The sequence below is a fragment of the Rhinolophus sinicus genome, chromosome 4 (assembly GCF_057876585.1).
Source record: "Rhinolophus sinicus isolate RSI-liver-muscle chromosome 4, RSI-T2T, whole genome shotgun sequence".
Lineage (NCBI taxonomy): Eukaryota > Metazoa > Chordata > Mammalia > Chiroptera > Rhinolophidae > Rhinolophus > Rhinolophus sinicus.
This window is the reverse complement of record NC_142504.1, coordinates 15,341,839-15,358,649: the sequence shown is the minus strand read 5'-3', so window position 1 is coordinate 15,358,649 and position 16,811 is coordinate 15,341,839. Positions and strand designations below refer to the sequence as shown.

General features: G+C 48.4%; 1 protein-coding gene across 4 annotated transcripts in view; it reads left to right on the top strand.

Moving 5' to 3' along the window:
• Positions 1-3,193: 3,193 nt before the first annotated feature.
• Positions 3,194-16,811, top strand: part of NFE2L3 (NFE2 like bZIP transcription factor 3) — a 28,547-nt gene continuing 14,929 nt past the window's right edge. For 3 of the 4 annotated variants that reach the window (XM_019726130.3, XM_019726129.3, XM_019726128.3), the window contains exon 1: positions 3,194-4,079. In XM_019726130.3, coding sequence (XP_019581689.3) covers positions 3,504-4,079 — 576 coding nt within the window. In that variant the 5' untranslated portion in view covers positions 3,194-3,503. The remainder of the gene's footprint in view (positions 4,080-16,811) is intronic. The other variant, XM_019726131.3, reaches the window with a different exon arrangement.

Here is a 16,811-nt window from a genome sequence, read left to right as displayed (position 1 = left end):
CCCTCTACAGCCAAGATTGTAAACAACAGCTCTCCTGCCTTGAGCAGCAGGTGAGCAGCCAGAGGTCGGTGTGAGCTACCCTGTGCCGCCAGGAGCAGCCGGCGGCCAGCGGTCCCAAGATGATCCTATTAGGAGGTAGGGCTTTTGGGAAGTGAGAAGGTGATGGACGGAAACACCATGGATGCAATTAGGACTCTTATGAAAGCCACTGAGAAAGCTCCCTTGCTTTTTCTACCATATGAGGATAAAACAAGAAGTCAGCAGTCTGCAGCCCAGAAGAGGCACCTCATTAGAACCTGACCATGCTGGCTCCCTGATCTTGGTCTTCCAGCCTCCAGAACTGTGAGCAATAAATTTCTGTTGTTTATAAACCACCCAGCACTATGGTATTTTTGTTATAGCAGCCCGAACAGACTAAGACAATATGCAAAACAGAAGCCACTCCTTTCATAACTTAATCTTGGAAATGACATCCCATCACTTTTTTCCATATTCTATTTGTTAGAAGCAAGTCACTAGATTTAGCCCACACTCCAGGAAAGGGGAGAACTGGAAGTCATCTCAGACCCTGCCTACCTCACAGGAATTCAATTTAAGGGAATCCTTTTCAAACTAATCTGGTGAAGGACCAGCTGCTTCTTCTTTTTCTTTTTTTTTTCCATTTCCAATCTGTTGTGGGTCACTACTTTGGTAAAATAAAAATTAATTTCTAGAAAAATAAAATAACAAAGACACAAACACACACACACATACAAACCACTGATAACGTGTTGGATGTGGCAACAATGTCAAATTGTTATAAAAATTTCTAAACACTCTCAATTCCATTACTTACCTCATCTGGACCAGATGCAAATGGTTTGTGGATTGACATCTTTTAAATGGCGCTGATTTAAGGATTTTAATAAACATAGATGACTTTTCAAAGCTTTTTATATGACAATGGTTTGCACTATTCACTTGGGTATTCCTGGATGGAGGGATTCTAGAAACGAAAAACAGAACAAAACAAAACCGTAAGTAGATGTCATTCCTTCTAATCTCACTCCAATCTTTTCTGTATTCCTGAAAATGGGACCTTTTGTTACGATTAAGGTCAAGGGTATATGGGATTAATTATGAGTCTCCTGTTTAATATTTTATCTCAAAGTCCTTTGTGTGTCCTCCTTTTCACCAGTCTGGTCTGTAAGCCAGAATTAAGCCACACTTTTGAATGGAGCAGTCTGACAGATACTATGATTGTTGATTCATATTTTAAAAGGTAAGGGGTCAGCCTCCTTCCCAACTAATGTTAGAAGGAAGTTTGAATTGCCCTTCCTAGGCTATTCAGATCCCTCAAAACACACCTCAAGTGTAAACTCCTCAATTAAACTGAAAAAAATATTTTTTGAGCACCCACTCTATGCAAGATTCTGGAAGATACCGTTTTGAAGAAGGCACCATCTCTGTTTTCACCTGGTTTACAGCACTTCCCTTATAGTCGTTTACATCTCCTCAACATTTTGACATCTGAGAACATTCTTTCCCTTGTTTCTAGGGAAATCTCTTTAATGAAACCGTAAACTTATCCAGCAAACGTATCCATTTCATATCCTTCACAGCCTCCAACACAGCATCAGGCAATTTAGTAGGGCCTCAGTAAAAACCTGAATTCGGCTGACACCTACAGAGCCCACAACCTGAATCCCCTATCCAGGAACTCAGTGGTGCGAACAGGGTTTCTGTCTCAAATCTCGCTGACCTGGCTAGCATCTCTCTTCATCCCTCTTCCAGGCTTTTCACCACCCCCTAACCCATCTACCAAGGCTTAAAGCAGAAGCAGACTCTGCTGCCTTGTCCAGGTTCTCACTGGACAAATTAAAATCTCATATGAAGTTATCACATTAGCCCCAAGAGAGAAGAGAAACTCAGGCGGAGGAAGGGGCCTTTAAAAACAAGTCTTGCTCAACTTCCTACACAATTGCCAACCTTCAGTTGGGCACCCAAGGAAGGGAATGAGGGTTAGTAAAACCTACATTTGCAAGCCCAGGGCTAGGTACCATGCAGGCACAAAGGTGAGTCAAACAGGTTTTCTTTTACTTTTTTTTTTTTTTTTTTTTGGCTTTCAAGAATGTACAGTGGGCAAGTCGCTCCAATCCTCAACTAGAATACAAAGTGGAAAGTGCCAAGTGTTGCACTGTTGGCATATGGAAAAAGCAGTGTGAAAGAATAGATGGGGCAAGTGATTAGTTTCAAATGGTGAAAACACACAGGTTGTATCTTTGGGTTAAGCCTTGGAGGATGGGTAATACAAATGGGTAACACTCAGAGCACATCCTACCTACCAAGTGCTGTGGTTGGTGGTTGACACGCATCTCATTTGGGGCTCACAACAGGTCTGCTGGGGAGGTACTATTATTAGTTCCATTTTACAAGCGAGGAAACTGAGGCACACAGTGAGCAATTTGTCCAAGGTCCAGGTGGAGGGGGTATGTGAACTCATGCAGGGTAACTCTAGAGCTTGTGCGCTTTGCCCCTTAATAAGGAGCAAAGGAGACCATGAAGGAAGGGCTAGCATTGTGTGGGGCACAAACAGGGAAAGGTGATGAGTCTGTGAGGCTGGAGCACACGGCGGGGAGGGCGAACAGGGGTTTGGAAAAGTGCTCTTTGATCCTAATGGCAGCTGTGGAATCTGTATGTCAAACTCTGGGCTTTACATATAATAGTTCATCTGACCTCACCACATCCGTATTGGACAGGCACTGGTATCCTCCTTTTACAGATAAGAGAACTGAGGCACAGAGAAGTAACCTACTCGAGGTCACACGACTGGCAGACAGCGGGGATGGAATCGGATTCCAGGGATCAGATTCCTGAACCCAGTGCGGCAGCCCAGTGTTCTCACGTAGGTGGAAGCCCTTTGCAAGCTGCCAGTACCTCAACTTTCTCCCCCAGTCTACACATGCGGTCCCTTCCCACCCATCCATATCCCTAACCCCTGGCCCCTTACTCCTACCCGCGCGTTCAGCTTCAACAGCCCAGCCCACCCGTCCGAGGCTGAGGGCCACTTGGCGCCCACAGCTCCTGCTCCCAAAAAGCTTTGCGTTCCCCGGAATAAAGAGCCCTTGAGCTGGGGAGCCCCGCCCCTCCCGCGCGGGCCCCGCCTACGGGCGCGGGCCCCGGCGGCAGTGGGCGTGTCCCCGGCGGCTGCGCCCGCGGCCGGGGGCGGGGCCTGGCCGCCGCGCGGAGCTGCTAGGCGGCCCGGCAGGCTAGCGCCGCGCGCAGGTGGCTCCTCCTCCGCCTCTCCGGAGCTTCGGGCACGGTGCAGGCTGGCTTGGGAGCGCCTTTGTGCCGGGCTCCGGAAACCCGGGACGGCTGCTGCGCTCCTGGATCCATTGTTTCGCTTTTCTGCCTCTTCCGGGCAGGTGCCGGCGGCGCGAGGGGCCCTCACGTGCCACAGCGGCTGCTGGAGCGCTGGAACCCGCGGGCGCGCGGGCAGGGGCGTCCCCCGCGCGCGGCGTGAGATGAAGTACCTGAAGCCGTGGTGGTCCGACGGCGGCGGCCTCCTGCACCTCACTATCCTGCTGAGCTTGGCGGGGCTCCACCTGGACGTGGAACTGGACCTCTACCTGCTGCTCCCGACGCCAACCCTGCTCCAGGATGAACTGCTGGTCGCGGGCGGCCGGACGAATCCCGCATACGCGCTCAGCCCCTTCCCGGCCTCGGGAGGGTGGGGGCGCGCGGACCACCTTCACCCCAAAGGCCGGGAGCCGGACCCCGAGGCGGAGCGCGAGGGCCAGCTGCTCCGGGAAGTGCGCGCGCTGGGGGTCCCATTCATCCCCCGTACCCGCGTGGATGCGTGGCTGGTGCACAGCGTGGCGGCCGGGGACGCCGACGGGGCCCACGGGCTGCTAGGCGCCGCCGCTGCCTCGTCGGCAGGAGCAGTCGGCGCCAGTGCCGACGGCGGCGGCCAGGCTGCTCCGGAGAGTGGCGGGGACCCCCGAGCGGCTCCAAGTAGCCCTTTGGCCGCTGGGGAGGAGGAGGAGACACCGGCGGAACCGACGGCTCAAGTGCGGAACGCCAGCGGAGGCGCGAGCGAGGTAACAAGAGAGCGGGGACGCGAGCGCGGTGCCGGGAGAGCTGGCCAGGAGCCCTCTAGGGTGTGAGGGACCTGGGGAGGGGGGCACACCCTCTGTCCTTCCACTTTCGGTCCCTGGGTTGCTGTAGGTTCGCAGACGACTCTGCGCCTCTGCTTTTTGTGAATCGGAACGAAGGCTGTTAGTGCTGGAGCTGTGGCTTTTAGGTTTTTGAGAAATCATCCTTTTGGTTATAGGGGACACCTTTCTTGTGTAGGGAACACCTTTCTTGTGTTTGGTGGCTGTCCAGGGTAATTCGGGGGCGGGGAGGGGAGAAGGGATGCTGGTAATTTTCTTGCCCACGTCCTTCGTTCAGTACCTCGTGTAGCTGAGATGACTTTCTGGAACCCGTGCCGGACCTGCAGGATCCGAAGGAGCCCTTGGCCTCGGTGAGGTCGCACCTTTCTCTTTAAGAACCACGCTTCGGGCCTAACGCGATGGCTCCCACCCGGATTTTAACCCAATTGCAGTTTTAGCTGCCTCCCGGGGTTAAGGAGCCGTGTTCAGTGTGAGGCCAGCTGGCAGACTGTCCCGCTGTGACCCAACCATCCCCGGCGCTAAAATGTGTAACCGCTTAGCATAAAAGAGGTATTCCGATAATCACCTAGTGACTAACAGGTTCCCTTTGACTCATAGGTTCAAACCCTTTGGTTTAACTTCCTTTTGAAACAGTTCACCAAGATCTGTTGATTGGAGTGTCTGTTGCCCCTAATGGCCCCTTCCAGTCCGAGGACGCTTAATCCCAATTTCCACAAAAACGCCTTACCCAAAGTTCCTTCAGAGGGACTTTTAAAATTCTTTCTTGGCCCAAACCTGAGTGTTATGCATTGATATCGATCAACAAGTGTTCCTTGGACGTTGTTTTTGTGTGCAATCTTATGCAAAATGGAAATTGGGGCTAGACAGGTTTGTTTGCAGCTCTTCAGAATTGCCCTTTGTGTAGGCAGTTGTGAGACGTTTGTGTAGGCAGTTTGTGTAGGCAGTTGTCAGACGAGCTTCTCCACCCTCTCCTGGAGGGGTCATTGTGCCGAAGTGCTTGGTGATTCACTGTTATGCAGATTTGATCCCTTCCTCTTCCTGGGGCCAGAATTAATGGGGTGAGGGTTTGCGAGAGTCTTGGTGGGCTCTTGTCTGCTCTCAACCAACTGGGAAGGTTCTTCCCACACATTCATTCTGGTCACTCTCCGGAATCCTCTGCCTCCTTAACGGAGGTGCGTGCTGCCCTGTACCTTTCCTGATTCTGTAACATACGGAATGAAACCCAATGCTGGATGCTGTACCAGATGGCACCCTGCCCCCCTCACAGCTGAATGCCAACTGGCTTGCAAAGTATACAGGGACCGGGAGGGAGGCGAGCCTCATACTCTGCAAAGACTTCCCTCCTCCTCTCAGCATCACCTGGTTGGTACCTATTTAGATAAGCGAGACAGGCTTGCGGGGAGCTCCGGGGCCTAGGACCAGCCAGAGCTGGGTGGCTCTGAGCCCAGCTTTCCTAGGGGAGAGGGTGAAGTTCGTAGGAGGCCATTCTGGCTGTGCCTTTCCCGGTTGGCATGTGTGGACCTGCTGGACTGTGGTAGCTGGTTATGTGCATTCTGGCGATGGTCAGCTGGAGAGCACCTTAAACAGTTTGCACGGCCAGTTCACCTTTATTGGTAATGCCATCAACCAACTAATATTGGTACCTCAACCTTGTGAGGTACACAGGCCGGGCAACCTTATATCCAATTTGTATTTGAGGAAAATAGAAGCCCAGCGAGGTTAGGGGATTCGGCTAAAGGCACACAGTTAATTAGTGCCAGAAGTGGGGCTAGAACCTGAGTTTCCTGACTCCCAGACTGGCACATTAATTAAGCACCTGCAGTATACTCAGGTTCTCTGGACAGACATGCAGCTGGAATGGGGTAACGCCCATCACTACTCATTCCTGGCCCACTGTCTTCAGTGCTGGATTGATTTTGAAAAGCAGATTGTACCATCTGTAATGCTGAGGTTACAATATGAAACCATGACTCGGGGAGAAAATGCGCTGGGAAAACACCGGTTTTTGCAATCCACAAATCTGGGTTTGGAGGCATCACTTTAGTGATGTGCCCCCTTATAGGTTACTTTAATCACCCCAAGCTTCAGTGTTTCATCAGTCAAGTGGGAGAATAATGCTTACCTCTGAAATGTTGTGCCAATTAAGTGGGAAAAGCATATGAAGTGCCAGCCCAGAGCTTGGAATGCAATTTGTGTTCTCCTCTTTCGCCTCCATCCTCAATCCACCCTCCTTAACCTGTTCCCACTCACTTTATTTCGTTTTGACTTGTTTGCCTATTTGTCTGGGTTGGTTGTTAGTTAAGGGTGTAGGTGTGTGTTGTTGTCTGGTTTTGAATCCCAGCTCTACCATTTACAGCTCTGTGACCTTGGGCCAGTTTCTTAACCGATCTGTGCTGCCTTCTCACCTACACAATGAGAATAATAAAGGTGCCCACCACGTAGGGTTGTTGTGAGAAACAATTCATTGCACATGGCAGACTTAGAACTATGCCTGTTGTGTCTTAAGTGCTTAATAAATGTTACTTATTTTTACTGTTACTTCAAAAGGGGGAGTGCTTTGCCTCACGGAACATCATAGGTTTGTTCTGTTTTTAAATAGATCATTCTGGTGGCTTACATTTGAGTTGCAGGAGACTCCGGTTTTATAGTACAATTTTTCCATAATTTTTATGCAAAAACATTTTGGCAGAGGGGATTTTTCCAAGTATCAAAAGAAGTGCTGCTTTGGTTTCACTTCTGAGTGGGGCCAATCGCTATCTGAAAACAGAATCCGGAATTCCCCAGGGCAGACTTGCTTCCCTTCATGACCACAGCCATTCACTCACAACCGAGGAAGCACGTGTTCCTCAAAATAATGCTCGGGTGAAACAAAGAAGTGAACAGTTTTTGCAGAATTGAATGTGTGAGCATATTTGAAGATGGGGTGAAGGCGTACAGCCAGCATCAGTATTTCAGGGAGCTGTTGCCACTTTGAAACTGAGAGAGCTTGTGTTCCTCTTGATATGGTTTCATGACCTGGGACAGGCACCCTCTGCTGGCTGAGGGGTCCAACAGGACCTCTTGATTTATTGCTCGTTGGACTGGGTTTCTTCAGGTCACAGGAAGAATCTGATACAGTCAATACTTGTTTCTAATAGGAAAGGGAAGAGAAAAGTCCTGGATTATTAAAGTAAAAAGTGTTTTTCCTTCAAAATCAAAGAATGTCCCTGATACCTGGGCAATTGGAGATAGATGAAATTTCGAACACTTGCCTGTTTTTAACTCACAGCTCGGATACAGAAGTAGTCTGATAATTACATACATTGCAGCACCACGAAGTTTCCCAGTAGGCTCTTCCTTTTGCTTACTACAGGACAACGTAAACACGCCCCTGTGGTCTTGATGGGACAGGATGGCATAGGTCACTGTGTTAGTGTCCTAGGACTTCCAGAACAAAGTACTACAAACTGGGCGCTTTAAACAGGAGACATGCATTGTCTCACAGTTCTGGAGACGAAAAGTTGGAGATCAAGGTGTCGGCAGGGCTGGGAGAGAGAATCTGTTGCAGGCCCTCGTGTCTGGTAGTTTGCTGTCTTTGGCGACTCTTGGTTTTACTGCATTACCCCCGTCTCTGCCTCCATCTTCACATGGCATTCTCCGTGTGCACATGTCTGTATCCAAATTTCGCTTTTTAAAAGGATACCAGTCAGACTGGATTAGAAGCCCACCTATTCATCTTAACTGATTACATCTCTAATGCTCCAATTTCCGAATAAGGTCACATTCTGAGGTACTTGAGGGTTAGGACTTCAACATGAATTTTGAGGGATACAATTCAATTTGTTACACAGTCACCACCTCCCTTTTCCTGGCAACTCTTGGGGTGTTCAGCTTGCTTAGCAAATAGGAAGCTGTTTGAAACTGTTTCTGGAAGAAGCTGGTTTGTGTGCGATCGTTTGCAGCAGGACTTGGTGTATATACTTGTGAGCAAATCTGGGGTGTTTTGCTGGCTCGATGTGCAGGAACCATGAGGAACCTATTTCAGACTTTTTGCAGTCACCTCAATTGGTAGGTTATGGAGACGACATCTTTGCAGTTACCTTGCATCGATCTCCTCTTCATTCCCCCTACTTCTCAGCTCCACTCAGAAATCAGCGTGCAGAGCCCAGGCCCCCGCTCGGGGGCAGGCTTGCCTGGTGGTCAGGCGCTCTGGCCCTGGAGTCAGGCCAGCTGGGTAGCCGTAGGTCTGGGCTCCACTGCTGACTGACTGTATGATCTGGGCACACTTCTTACCCTCTCTGCGCCTTGATTCCCTTATCCTTAAAATGCGATGGTAAGAGTATCATGCAAGTTCAGCAGGGTTGGTACATGGGAAGCCCTCGATAATGTCCGCTACGGCTATTAATTCAGCTGGGGCTCTGTAATGCCCCTTCCCCCATTTGTTTCTCTTTGTTCCACTGCCGGTGCTTGTTTCCAGAGCACGCCTTGGTTTTCTCCGCTGTCATTTGGGGGCCTCCACTAGATCCTTATTACCTACCAATTTAATATGTTGTCATTCAAGGCTCCTTATTTCGCCAAATGTGACCCAACTCCCCAACTGCCTTAGCTGAGCTCATTTCCCATGATCCTCCGCTTGTAGCCTACTTTGCAGCCAAACTTTTCTCCCTTCTTTTCCCCAGACAGCCCCATGCTTTTCCTGCCTTGTGCTTTGTTACCTTTGGCCAGAATGCGTCCTTTCATTCCTCCCAAGTCCTTTACTGTTAAATTCTCATTCATCTCAACTGTCACTCATCTGCAAGCATTTCCTGTTCTTTTCCTTCAAGCCCTATTACAGAAATATCTGCACTATTTCTCTAGTGGGGCTTTGCATTCTCTACTTTGAACCGCACTGTCTTGAGTGTGGAAAATGGCTCTTCACTTTAACCTGCAAGCAGCACCTTGACAGCCTGAGACGTCGGCCAGTTCCGCCAGCATCTGTTGAGCACTCATCCATGCCTTCATGTTGGCTTGATACCGTGAGCTTGCATGTGTCTTGGGTCCTTCAAGGCCAGAGTCCAACTAGAAAGTAGGTCAGATCTGAAATCCTGATGGGCCATCTGACCATTGAATGCCAATTTGAGTGGATGGGGGCAGTGGAAAGCAGACTTTCAGGTTGGCATTATAATTAATCAGGTGGTGAAACAGGATGACCTAAAGTTATATACGTAGCAAGTTAGCAACCTTGCCTGGAATAGAACAAGTCACTGTTCTTTGTAACCAGGTAAAGCATGCCTTCCACCCACTACAAGTCTACAGGTGTACAAACAAGCTTCTCCCATTCATATCGCGGCAGGCTGTCGATATGGATCGTGTAGTCTCAAAATCTAGTTGTTAAGGATCGCTGTTAATATTCAGATACATTTCTGGGCAGCTGAAGCTGGTGAGGCTCGGCTCCACACCTGGTGGTTTTGGGTTAAGTTGCAGGCAGTGGTTGGTGCAGTCTGGACCGTGGCATAGATGCCAGACCTGTGGTCATAGTGGCGCGACCTTTTGAGACAGGATACGACTCAGTATCAGTCAGGTTTCTCCAGAGAACAGAACACACACACACTCACACTCACACTCACATACTCAACTTCTAAGAGATTTATTTCAAGGAACTGGCTGCCAGTTGTGGAGGCTGGCAAACTCTAGCGTAGCTGGAAACTTAGCAGGAGCTGCTGCTGCAGGCTTGAGGCAGACAGAATTTCTTCCTTGGGAAAACCTCAGTTTTGCTTTTAAGACTCTCCAGCTGATTGGGTGATGTCTTAAAGTACCAGGTTGATTGTAGCTGTTCGCCAGGTCTATCAAATACCTTCACAGCAACACCTGGGTTTGCGTGTAATTGAATGACCGAGTAGGACAGGCTAGCCACATTGAGCCCTAAAGTAGTCGTCACACCGTCCCAGATCTCGTCTTCCCAGGCAGTCTTTGCGGGAGGAGAATATTAACCGCTTTCTGGGAGAGTTCTGGTGAGGACTAAGGAACAAACACTGCATGTGAGTAGATGTTTGGCAGATGGTTTGTTCTTATTGCACCAGAGCTGGGGGTCGAAACTCCAGGAAACTCCTGTCCCACTGGGTCATGCTGGGACCTGCTTTGGCGAGAAAGGAACCTTTCTCTCCCGCAAGGGAGAAATCATGCAGAAGTGGTTGGACAGCCTGGGGGTGTTCCATGCTGAGAGGCTCAGACTGAGAAAGGAACAAGAACAACAACGAGATCCTCAACTCAAATATTGAAAGAACTGTTACGTGAAGGAGGCAGAAATATTTCAGTGTCTATCCTTGAAATACAAGGCCTCTCGTGAACATAACCATCATGCCATTAGTACACCTAAAAAATCAATAATTCCTTGACATCAAATATCCAATCAGTATTCCAATTCCCGAATTATCTCACCAGCAGTTTTCCATGGTTGGTTTTTGGTGGGACCCACGAGCCAAACAAGATTCATACCTTGCATTGAGCCAGCTGTTTTGCATGATAAAGGGATATTCAGACAGGAGCTTCATTTTCACGGGTGGAGTCAGCTCTTCCCACCACTGCTGTTCTCATCTGTGTGACACAGTGTGAAGCAAGTGGGAGCTGTGTGGGTAGTGGTGGTGCAGTCAGGCTTCCGGCGGAAAGTAGCGTTCACCGCATATGGCTCGTATGAAGGGACTTAATGAATGACTTCTTACAGGAGCGGACAGGGCTGGGGGCACCCAGACCGGGGTCAAGAGTGTTCACAGGGCCAGGGAGGGTGAGCAGGAGCTGTTGTCACATGCAGATCAAGAGGGAGAAATGCCCTGGCCTCTCCTATGCTCGCCCTCCTGTCTCCTGCTCCTGCCTCCCACGGATGGACCCAGCCAGAAGCCAGCCAGCACAGGAGCCCCCGAGTTTGCAGGGGACAGCTTCTAGAGGACACACGTGCCTTTGCAGGGACAAACAAGTACCAGGACAGTGTCTAAGAGCTGGCTGGTTCTGATGTTAAAAATGCCTGCAGCCAAGTCCTGGTTCTGTCACTTACTTGCTGTGTGACTTTAAGGCAAGTTGCTTAACCTCTCTGTGCCTCAGTTTCCTCCTGTAAGAGGGATGCTGAGCAACTGAAATGAGATCATATATGTGGTCCTCGCCCATAGCGAGTGCTCAATAAATGGGAGCTCTAATTATAAACTGCTGTTACAAACCATGCGGGCCAAACAGAACTCAGTCTCTTTGTCTGGCTCCTTGTGTCTCTCTAGACCTGATGACTCCAGCTGGCCTCCAGTCTAGAGATGGACTTCAGAATCCACTGGCCTTCCCCCCTCTCCCTCTGATGTCGTCCTCCTCATAGGCACCCCACTGTTTGTTGTCTCTGAAGATTCATCCAGCCCTAAAGGTCAGCGCAGGTCTGTCCTTCCTCCCACCGATGAATGAAGGAAAGGCCCCGCTAAGCCCACTGGGACTGTTCACAGAGGTTTTTCAGTCACACTCTCCATCACGTTTTCCAGGTCCCAGTACAGAATGATGAGCAGGCTTAGAAGTCACGTTTCCAGTTACCAGAACTTCAGAGACGGGGCAGGAAGAGACAAGCCCAGGTTTGCTCAGGTCTTCCCCTTCCCATTACATTGACTCAGAACCTTCAGTGGTGGCAAGGGTGAATTGACAGCTGAAGGACAGATACCATGTTTCCAGGCCAGTAGGAAAGATCCAAATAGTTGTAATTCTAGAGAGAATCGGATCAGTGTCATAAGAGAAAACCTGGAGGCCATGGGATTTTAGAGCCAGGAGAACCGGGGTTAGCTAAGGGGCCCACACTGAGAGGGTTCTGGATTCGGGCATCGTCTGAGAGGGGTTGCTTCCCAAAGGACTGTGGTGGTGGGGAGGGCCTTTCTCGCAGGGGCCAGTTCAGTGTAAGTCACTGGATTTTGGGTTGTGATTAGACACCCCAGCTCCCAGGTTTACGATGGCTTCCTATGTGGAGCGTGGAAACTTTCTTTTTTTTATTGCGGCCCAGCCCCACAAGAGTAAAATACCACCTACACACAAATAAAAAGTCACTTAATGATGGGTTTAGCTTACCCATTCTTTGACTTACGAGCATGGACCATAAATCTCCAGTATGTACAGTAGTCCTTGTAAAGCACATATGCTCTGCACCTCAGCTCCATGTCAGAGTTGGGAAAAACAGGAAAAGAGCAAAGAGATAGTAATTACCGGCCACCAGGGGCTGGCACTGCTTTCTCCTCACATCCTGATTGAGTTGCCAGCGGTTGGTCATTAATGGCAGCGCCTCAGAATCAAGAAGCAGTAGAAAGCAGTGGTAATTGACGTTTATATAACGTCTTCAAAATATATAAAATGCTTTTTCTCAACTAATTTCTTAAAATGTAAATACAAAAATGTCTTTTCACAGACGAGGAAATGGGGGGTTCAGAGTGGCCCACGGTCACACAGCTGGTAGGAGGATGGGCCTTGTTCCTCAGCAGTTGGGGACCTGAGCCCTCTTGGCCCCAAAGCTTTTGTGGGGCCTCGTGGACTGTGCAAGCTACATTACAAGTGCGAGAGGCCTTTTTCCCTTTGTAAATGGAAATATTATAATAATATTGAATCCTCCACCCCTCCCTGCCTTGCGACTCTGGTCTCTCCTCTCTCCCCGCCAAGATAGAATTGTTAACTGTCACGAATTGGGCTCTCTGGGAAGGGGACTCTGAGACTTGAGTTCGGTGTGCAGAATGTTTATAAGGGAGGACCCTGACCGCTACAGCTGTGGAAGGGAGGACACGAAACCAGGATGACAGCAGAAGCAGGAGCCACGCTGTGATATAGGCTACGGGAGCTCTAGGGCTTACGTGGCGTCGAGGTGGTAAGGCCTTCGTCCCCTCCCTGCTCAGTTGTGGGAGGCGGGTGCCCTGAGAAGGCTGTGACCTTGGCCGAAGTCGCTCTTAGCAGTTGAGGCAGTCTGTAAATGCACAGCTGGATGCCGTCTGCCCACTGGTCCCCAGAAGCTGCCTCAGTCCTTCCTGGAGGGGGGATTTGGGTTACACAGCTCCATGGGCAGTCACACTAACCTGGGGACAATTCTTCTCATTCATCCCTTCTTTTTTTTCCATTTTGTACCACTTTATTCCAGCCTGAGCACCACCTAAATACAAAACTAAACACCGGTGAACTGTTTTCCTTACTAATTCTGAATTACTGTAAATGTACAAGTTATACTAGCAGTTCAGCGCTTAACTAGATTAAATTATCTTTGACACATTGTAGGTTTCATATAATGAAAATACCTAAAACAATTAGTGCAATATACTGAACTGATAGAAATAAGGTGAATTTTTGGAAAACAGGGCTACAAGATTGTTACTAATATACCGCAGTACTTGTGTTAACAAATTACTGATACGTTGTTTATTATGGTTCTAGCCATGTAGGAACAACCCTTCCCTTCAAAGAGGGCAAAAAGGAAATAATCGGCTTTTTTAAAAAAAACTACATTTTGTATACTTTTAAGCAACTCTTAAATATTACAGAAAAGTAATAAACATGGAGACTACAATGCAGTACCCTATTTACAGCTGAAGATTGAATTTAAAATAATCAAGTTTGAATGTACATAATTGTTAGTGCATTGACTGTATTACGTCCAAAAGGAACAAAAGCTCCCTCCTGCCCCCAAACAACAAAACCTATGTAATGGCCATTCATCACTTCTTGTAACACACGTTTCTGTTAGCTTCACTCGTATAAGTGATAGTTGAATGAGTAAGGGAAGGACTAGCTAAGACGATATTTATTGAATAACTAAGGCTGTACAAGTTTAAGTATCTCTTTTCCCCAGGTCTGCGGGATTCAGTCAACACTTTGCAGTCTGCCATCAAGATTCTTGATTGTTATGCAGTCCTTTTCCCCTGAGGCCTTATGGATAGAGTGGCCATTTGGGACAGTCTTGGGGTATGCCTGTTGTCCACCTTAATTGTTAATAGCACCCTCTTGCCCTCTCAAAAAATGGACTGTTTGGGGTGATAAATGATACAGCTATTGTTCATAGACCACTGGAATGTCAAAACTGGAACGTGCCATCTCAGGAAACCAGATGTTCAACACTGAAAGGACTTGCCCCAGGTCTCACCTTCTCCTCCTGCCTCTCTCTGTGGCCAAAGAGGAAGAAGAAATACTACAGGCAGCAAAGCTCAGACTCCTACTCTGACTCCTACTTTCCTCTCGGGCTCCTCTGGCTCCTCATGCCCCCCGTCTTTAAGATACTTAGGCATACTCTTCCCTTCAGCTCTGTCCCCCACTTTGGTCTAGAGCCCCGCCCCGTCGTCTTCATAGTCACCACTTGTTTCACATGTACGTTGATACCGCCAAGATTATAGCCGCTAACGAGCTGCATTTGTAGCCTTCTAATTAGCGAAATATTGAGAAACAAACCCAGAGTGGGTGGCGTGTGAGGAAATAGATGTGCTCAGATACCACCGATGACAGTGTAAATGAGAACTGCCCTTTTTGAGGGCTGTTTGGCAAACCCCAACAAAGAAGTTGAAAACACCGTCAGTATAGTTTCTTTACAAACAAACAAAAACAAACAAAAACTAGTGCTGGCAGAATTCAAGAATTCTTTCAAACTTTCCAACAAGGAATTCTGTTACACAAAACTTCCCAATTCTTTTTCAAAACTGGCATGCCAGTGATACCAAGATCTTAAAAACAAAACAAAACAAAAGCACACATGCATCAAAGACATTCAGGAATCACTCTTGGGCATATTCATATGAAACAGTGTCGTGGGGGAGACCCTGCTTGCTGCGCCATTTGTCGTGCGCGGAGGCCTGCTCGCCCGCCATTTTTCAGGCGGGGCGGCCTGTGGGGTCTCTGATCCCGCTCCCCACACAAGAACGCAGGATATGGTGAGGCCAAAAAGGAACACTCACGGAGCCATAGGTAGGGGAGTCATACCACTATGGTCTCACTGGAGGCTGGGTTCACCAGACGCGCGACCTGCCGTCAGCCTTTCCACCGACCAACCAACGACTCTCTTCCACTCTCTCAACTCTGTTCCTCTCCTCTCTTCCGCTCTCCTCGGCTCTCCTCTTCCGCTCTCTTTGGCTCTGCTCGGCTCTTCGGCAATCCTCGGCAGTCCTCGGCTCTCCTCTGTAGCCGCAGCAGTCATACTGGCGGCCAATCGGCTAACCGGCCACAGCCGACAGCCAATCAGCCACAGCCGAGCCAGCACCCTTCCACGTGAGGCCGAGAGCCTGTAAACTACTCTCTGGGGCTCCATCCCCACAAACAGTAAAATATTAGCAAGGCATACAAAAAAATACAGATGCGAAAAGCACTTTTTTCATGTTTATGTTCTCCATTGTCACATAAAAAAATGTCCCAAAACATAATGGCTTAATACAACCAACATTTATTATCCCACAGTATCTGTGGGGCAGAAATTCTGCAGCAGCTTAGCTGGGTGGTTCTCACTCAGAGTCTCATGAGGTTGTAATCAAGATGTTGGTTGGGTTACATTTATCTGAAGGCTTGATTGGGGCTGGAGGATCCACTTCCATGATGGATCACACATGGCTGTTGGCCAGGAGGCTTGTTCTTTGCCAAGTGGGCCTCTCCATAGATAGCTTGGATGTCCTTCCAATGTGAGTGCACTGGCTGTCACAGAGAGAGTGCAAGGAGAAAGCCACCGTGCTCTACACCATCACTTCCGCCTTGTTCTGTTTGTGAGAAGCAATTCACAAAGTCCAGCCCCGCACTCAAGGGGGCAATAATAATTTGTGGACGTAGTTTCAATATCCATTTCTCCTTTTCAAAAATACCCTTAAAAGTAAGAATAGATAGATCTTCCCACTACCAAATCCTCAAATATATTCTTGCATCCACTTTCTACTGCTTATCTTGAAATAAAGGCTGTATTTATTTTTCCTTTCAAAATCCATCCTGCCACTTGTGCTTCGGAGTCCATCCTCTGTTGCCTTCTGGCAGACCTTGCTGTGCCATTATTCTTTCTCCTAAGTCATGCCCTTACAAACATACTCTAGTGTCTCTCTCATCTTCCAAACAAAACAAAACGCTGCTCTGACCCATTTCTCCATTCTGTAGCCAGAATTCTTGAGTGAATCATCTGTACACTGTTTCCAATTTGTCACCTCCCATTTACTCTTCCACACAGTGTCATTTGGCTTCCACACTAAATTGATTTTTCAAAGGCCACTAACAGCTTTCTTATTGTGAAATCCAGTGGATACTTTTCTGTCCTTGTGCAACCTCCAAGCAGCATGCAAAAACATAATCAACTACTCCCTTCTTCTGGAAACCCTTGGCTTTCTAGATGTTGCTATCCCCTGCTTTCCCCCCAACCCCACTCCACTTCCCGTCCTCAGTCTCTGTGCTGGCTTCCCTGCCTGACTTCTGAATGGACGTTGCCGTACCAGGGTTCAGCTCCTTCTCTTTGCTTTGTACTCTCTCGCCAGAATCTCATCAGTTCCTGTGTTTTGTTTTTCTATGTTGATGTGTTCCCAATTTGTACCTCCAGTTCAAATCTTTGCTCAAAATTCCAGATTCTTACCTCACCAGCGTAATAAATATTTCAACTTGACTTTTCACATCTCAAATTTAACATCCAAAATGGAAGAACTCTGTTTCCCTTTTACACTGTTCTCTTCATAACCATCTACCAAATTATTCAAGCCAGAA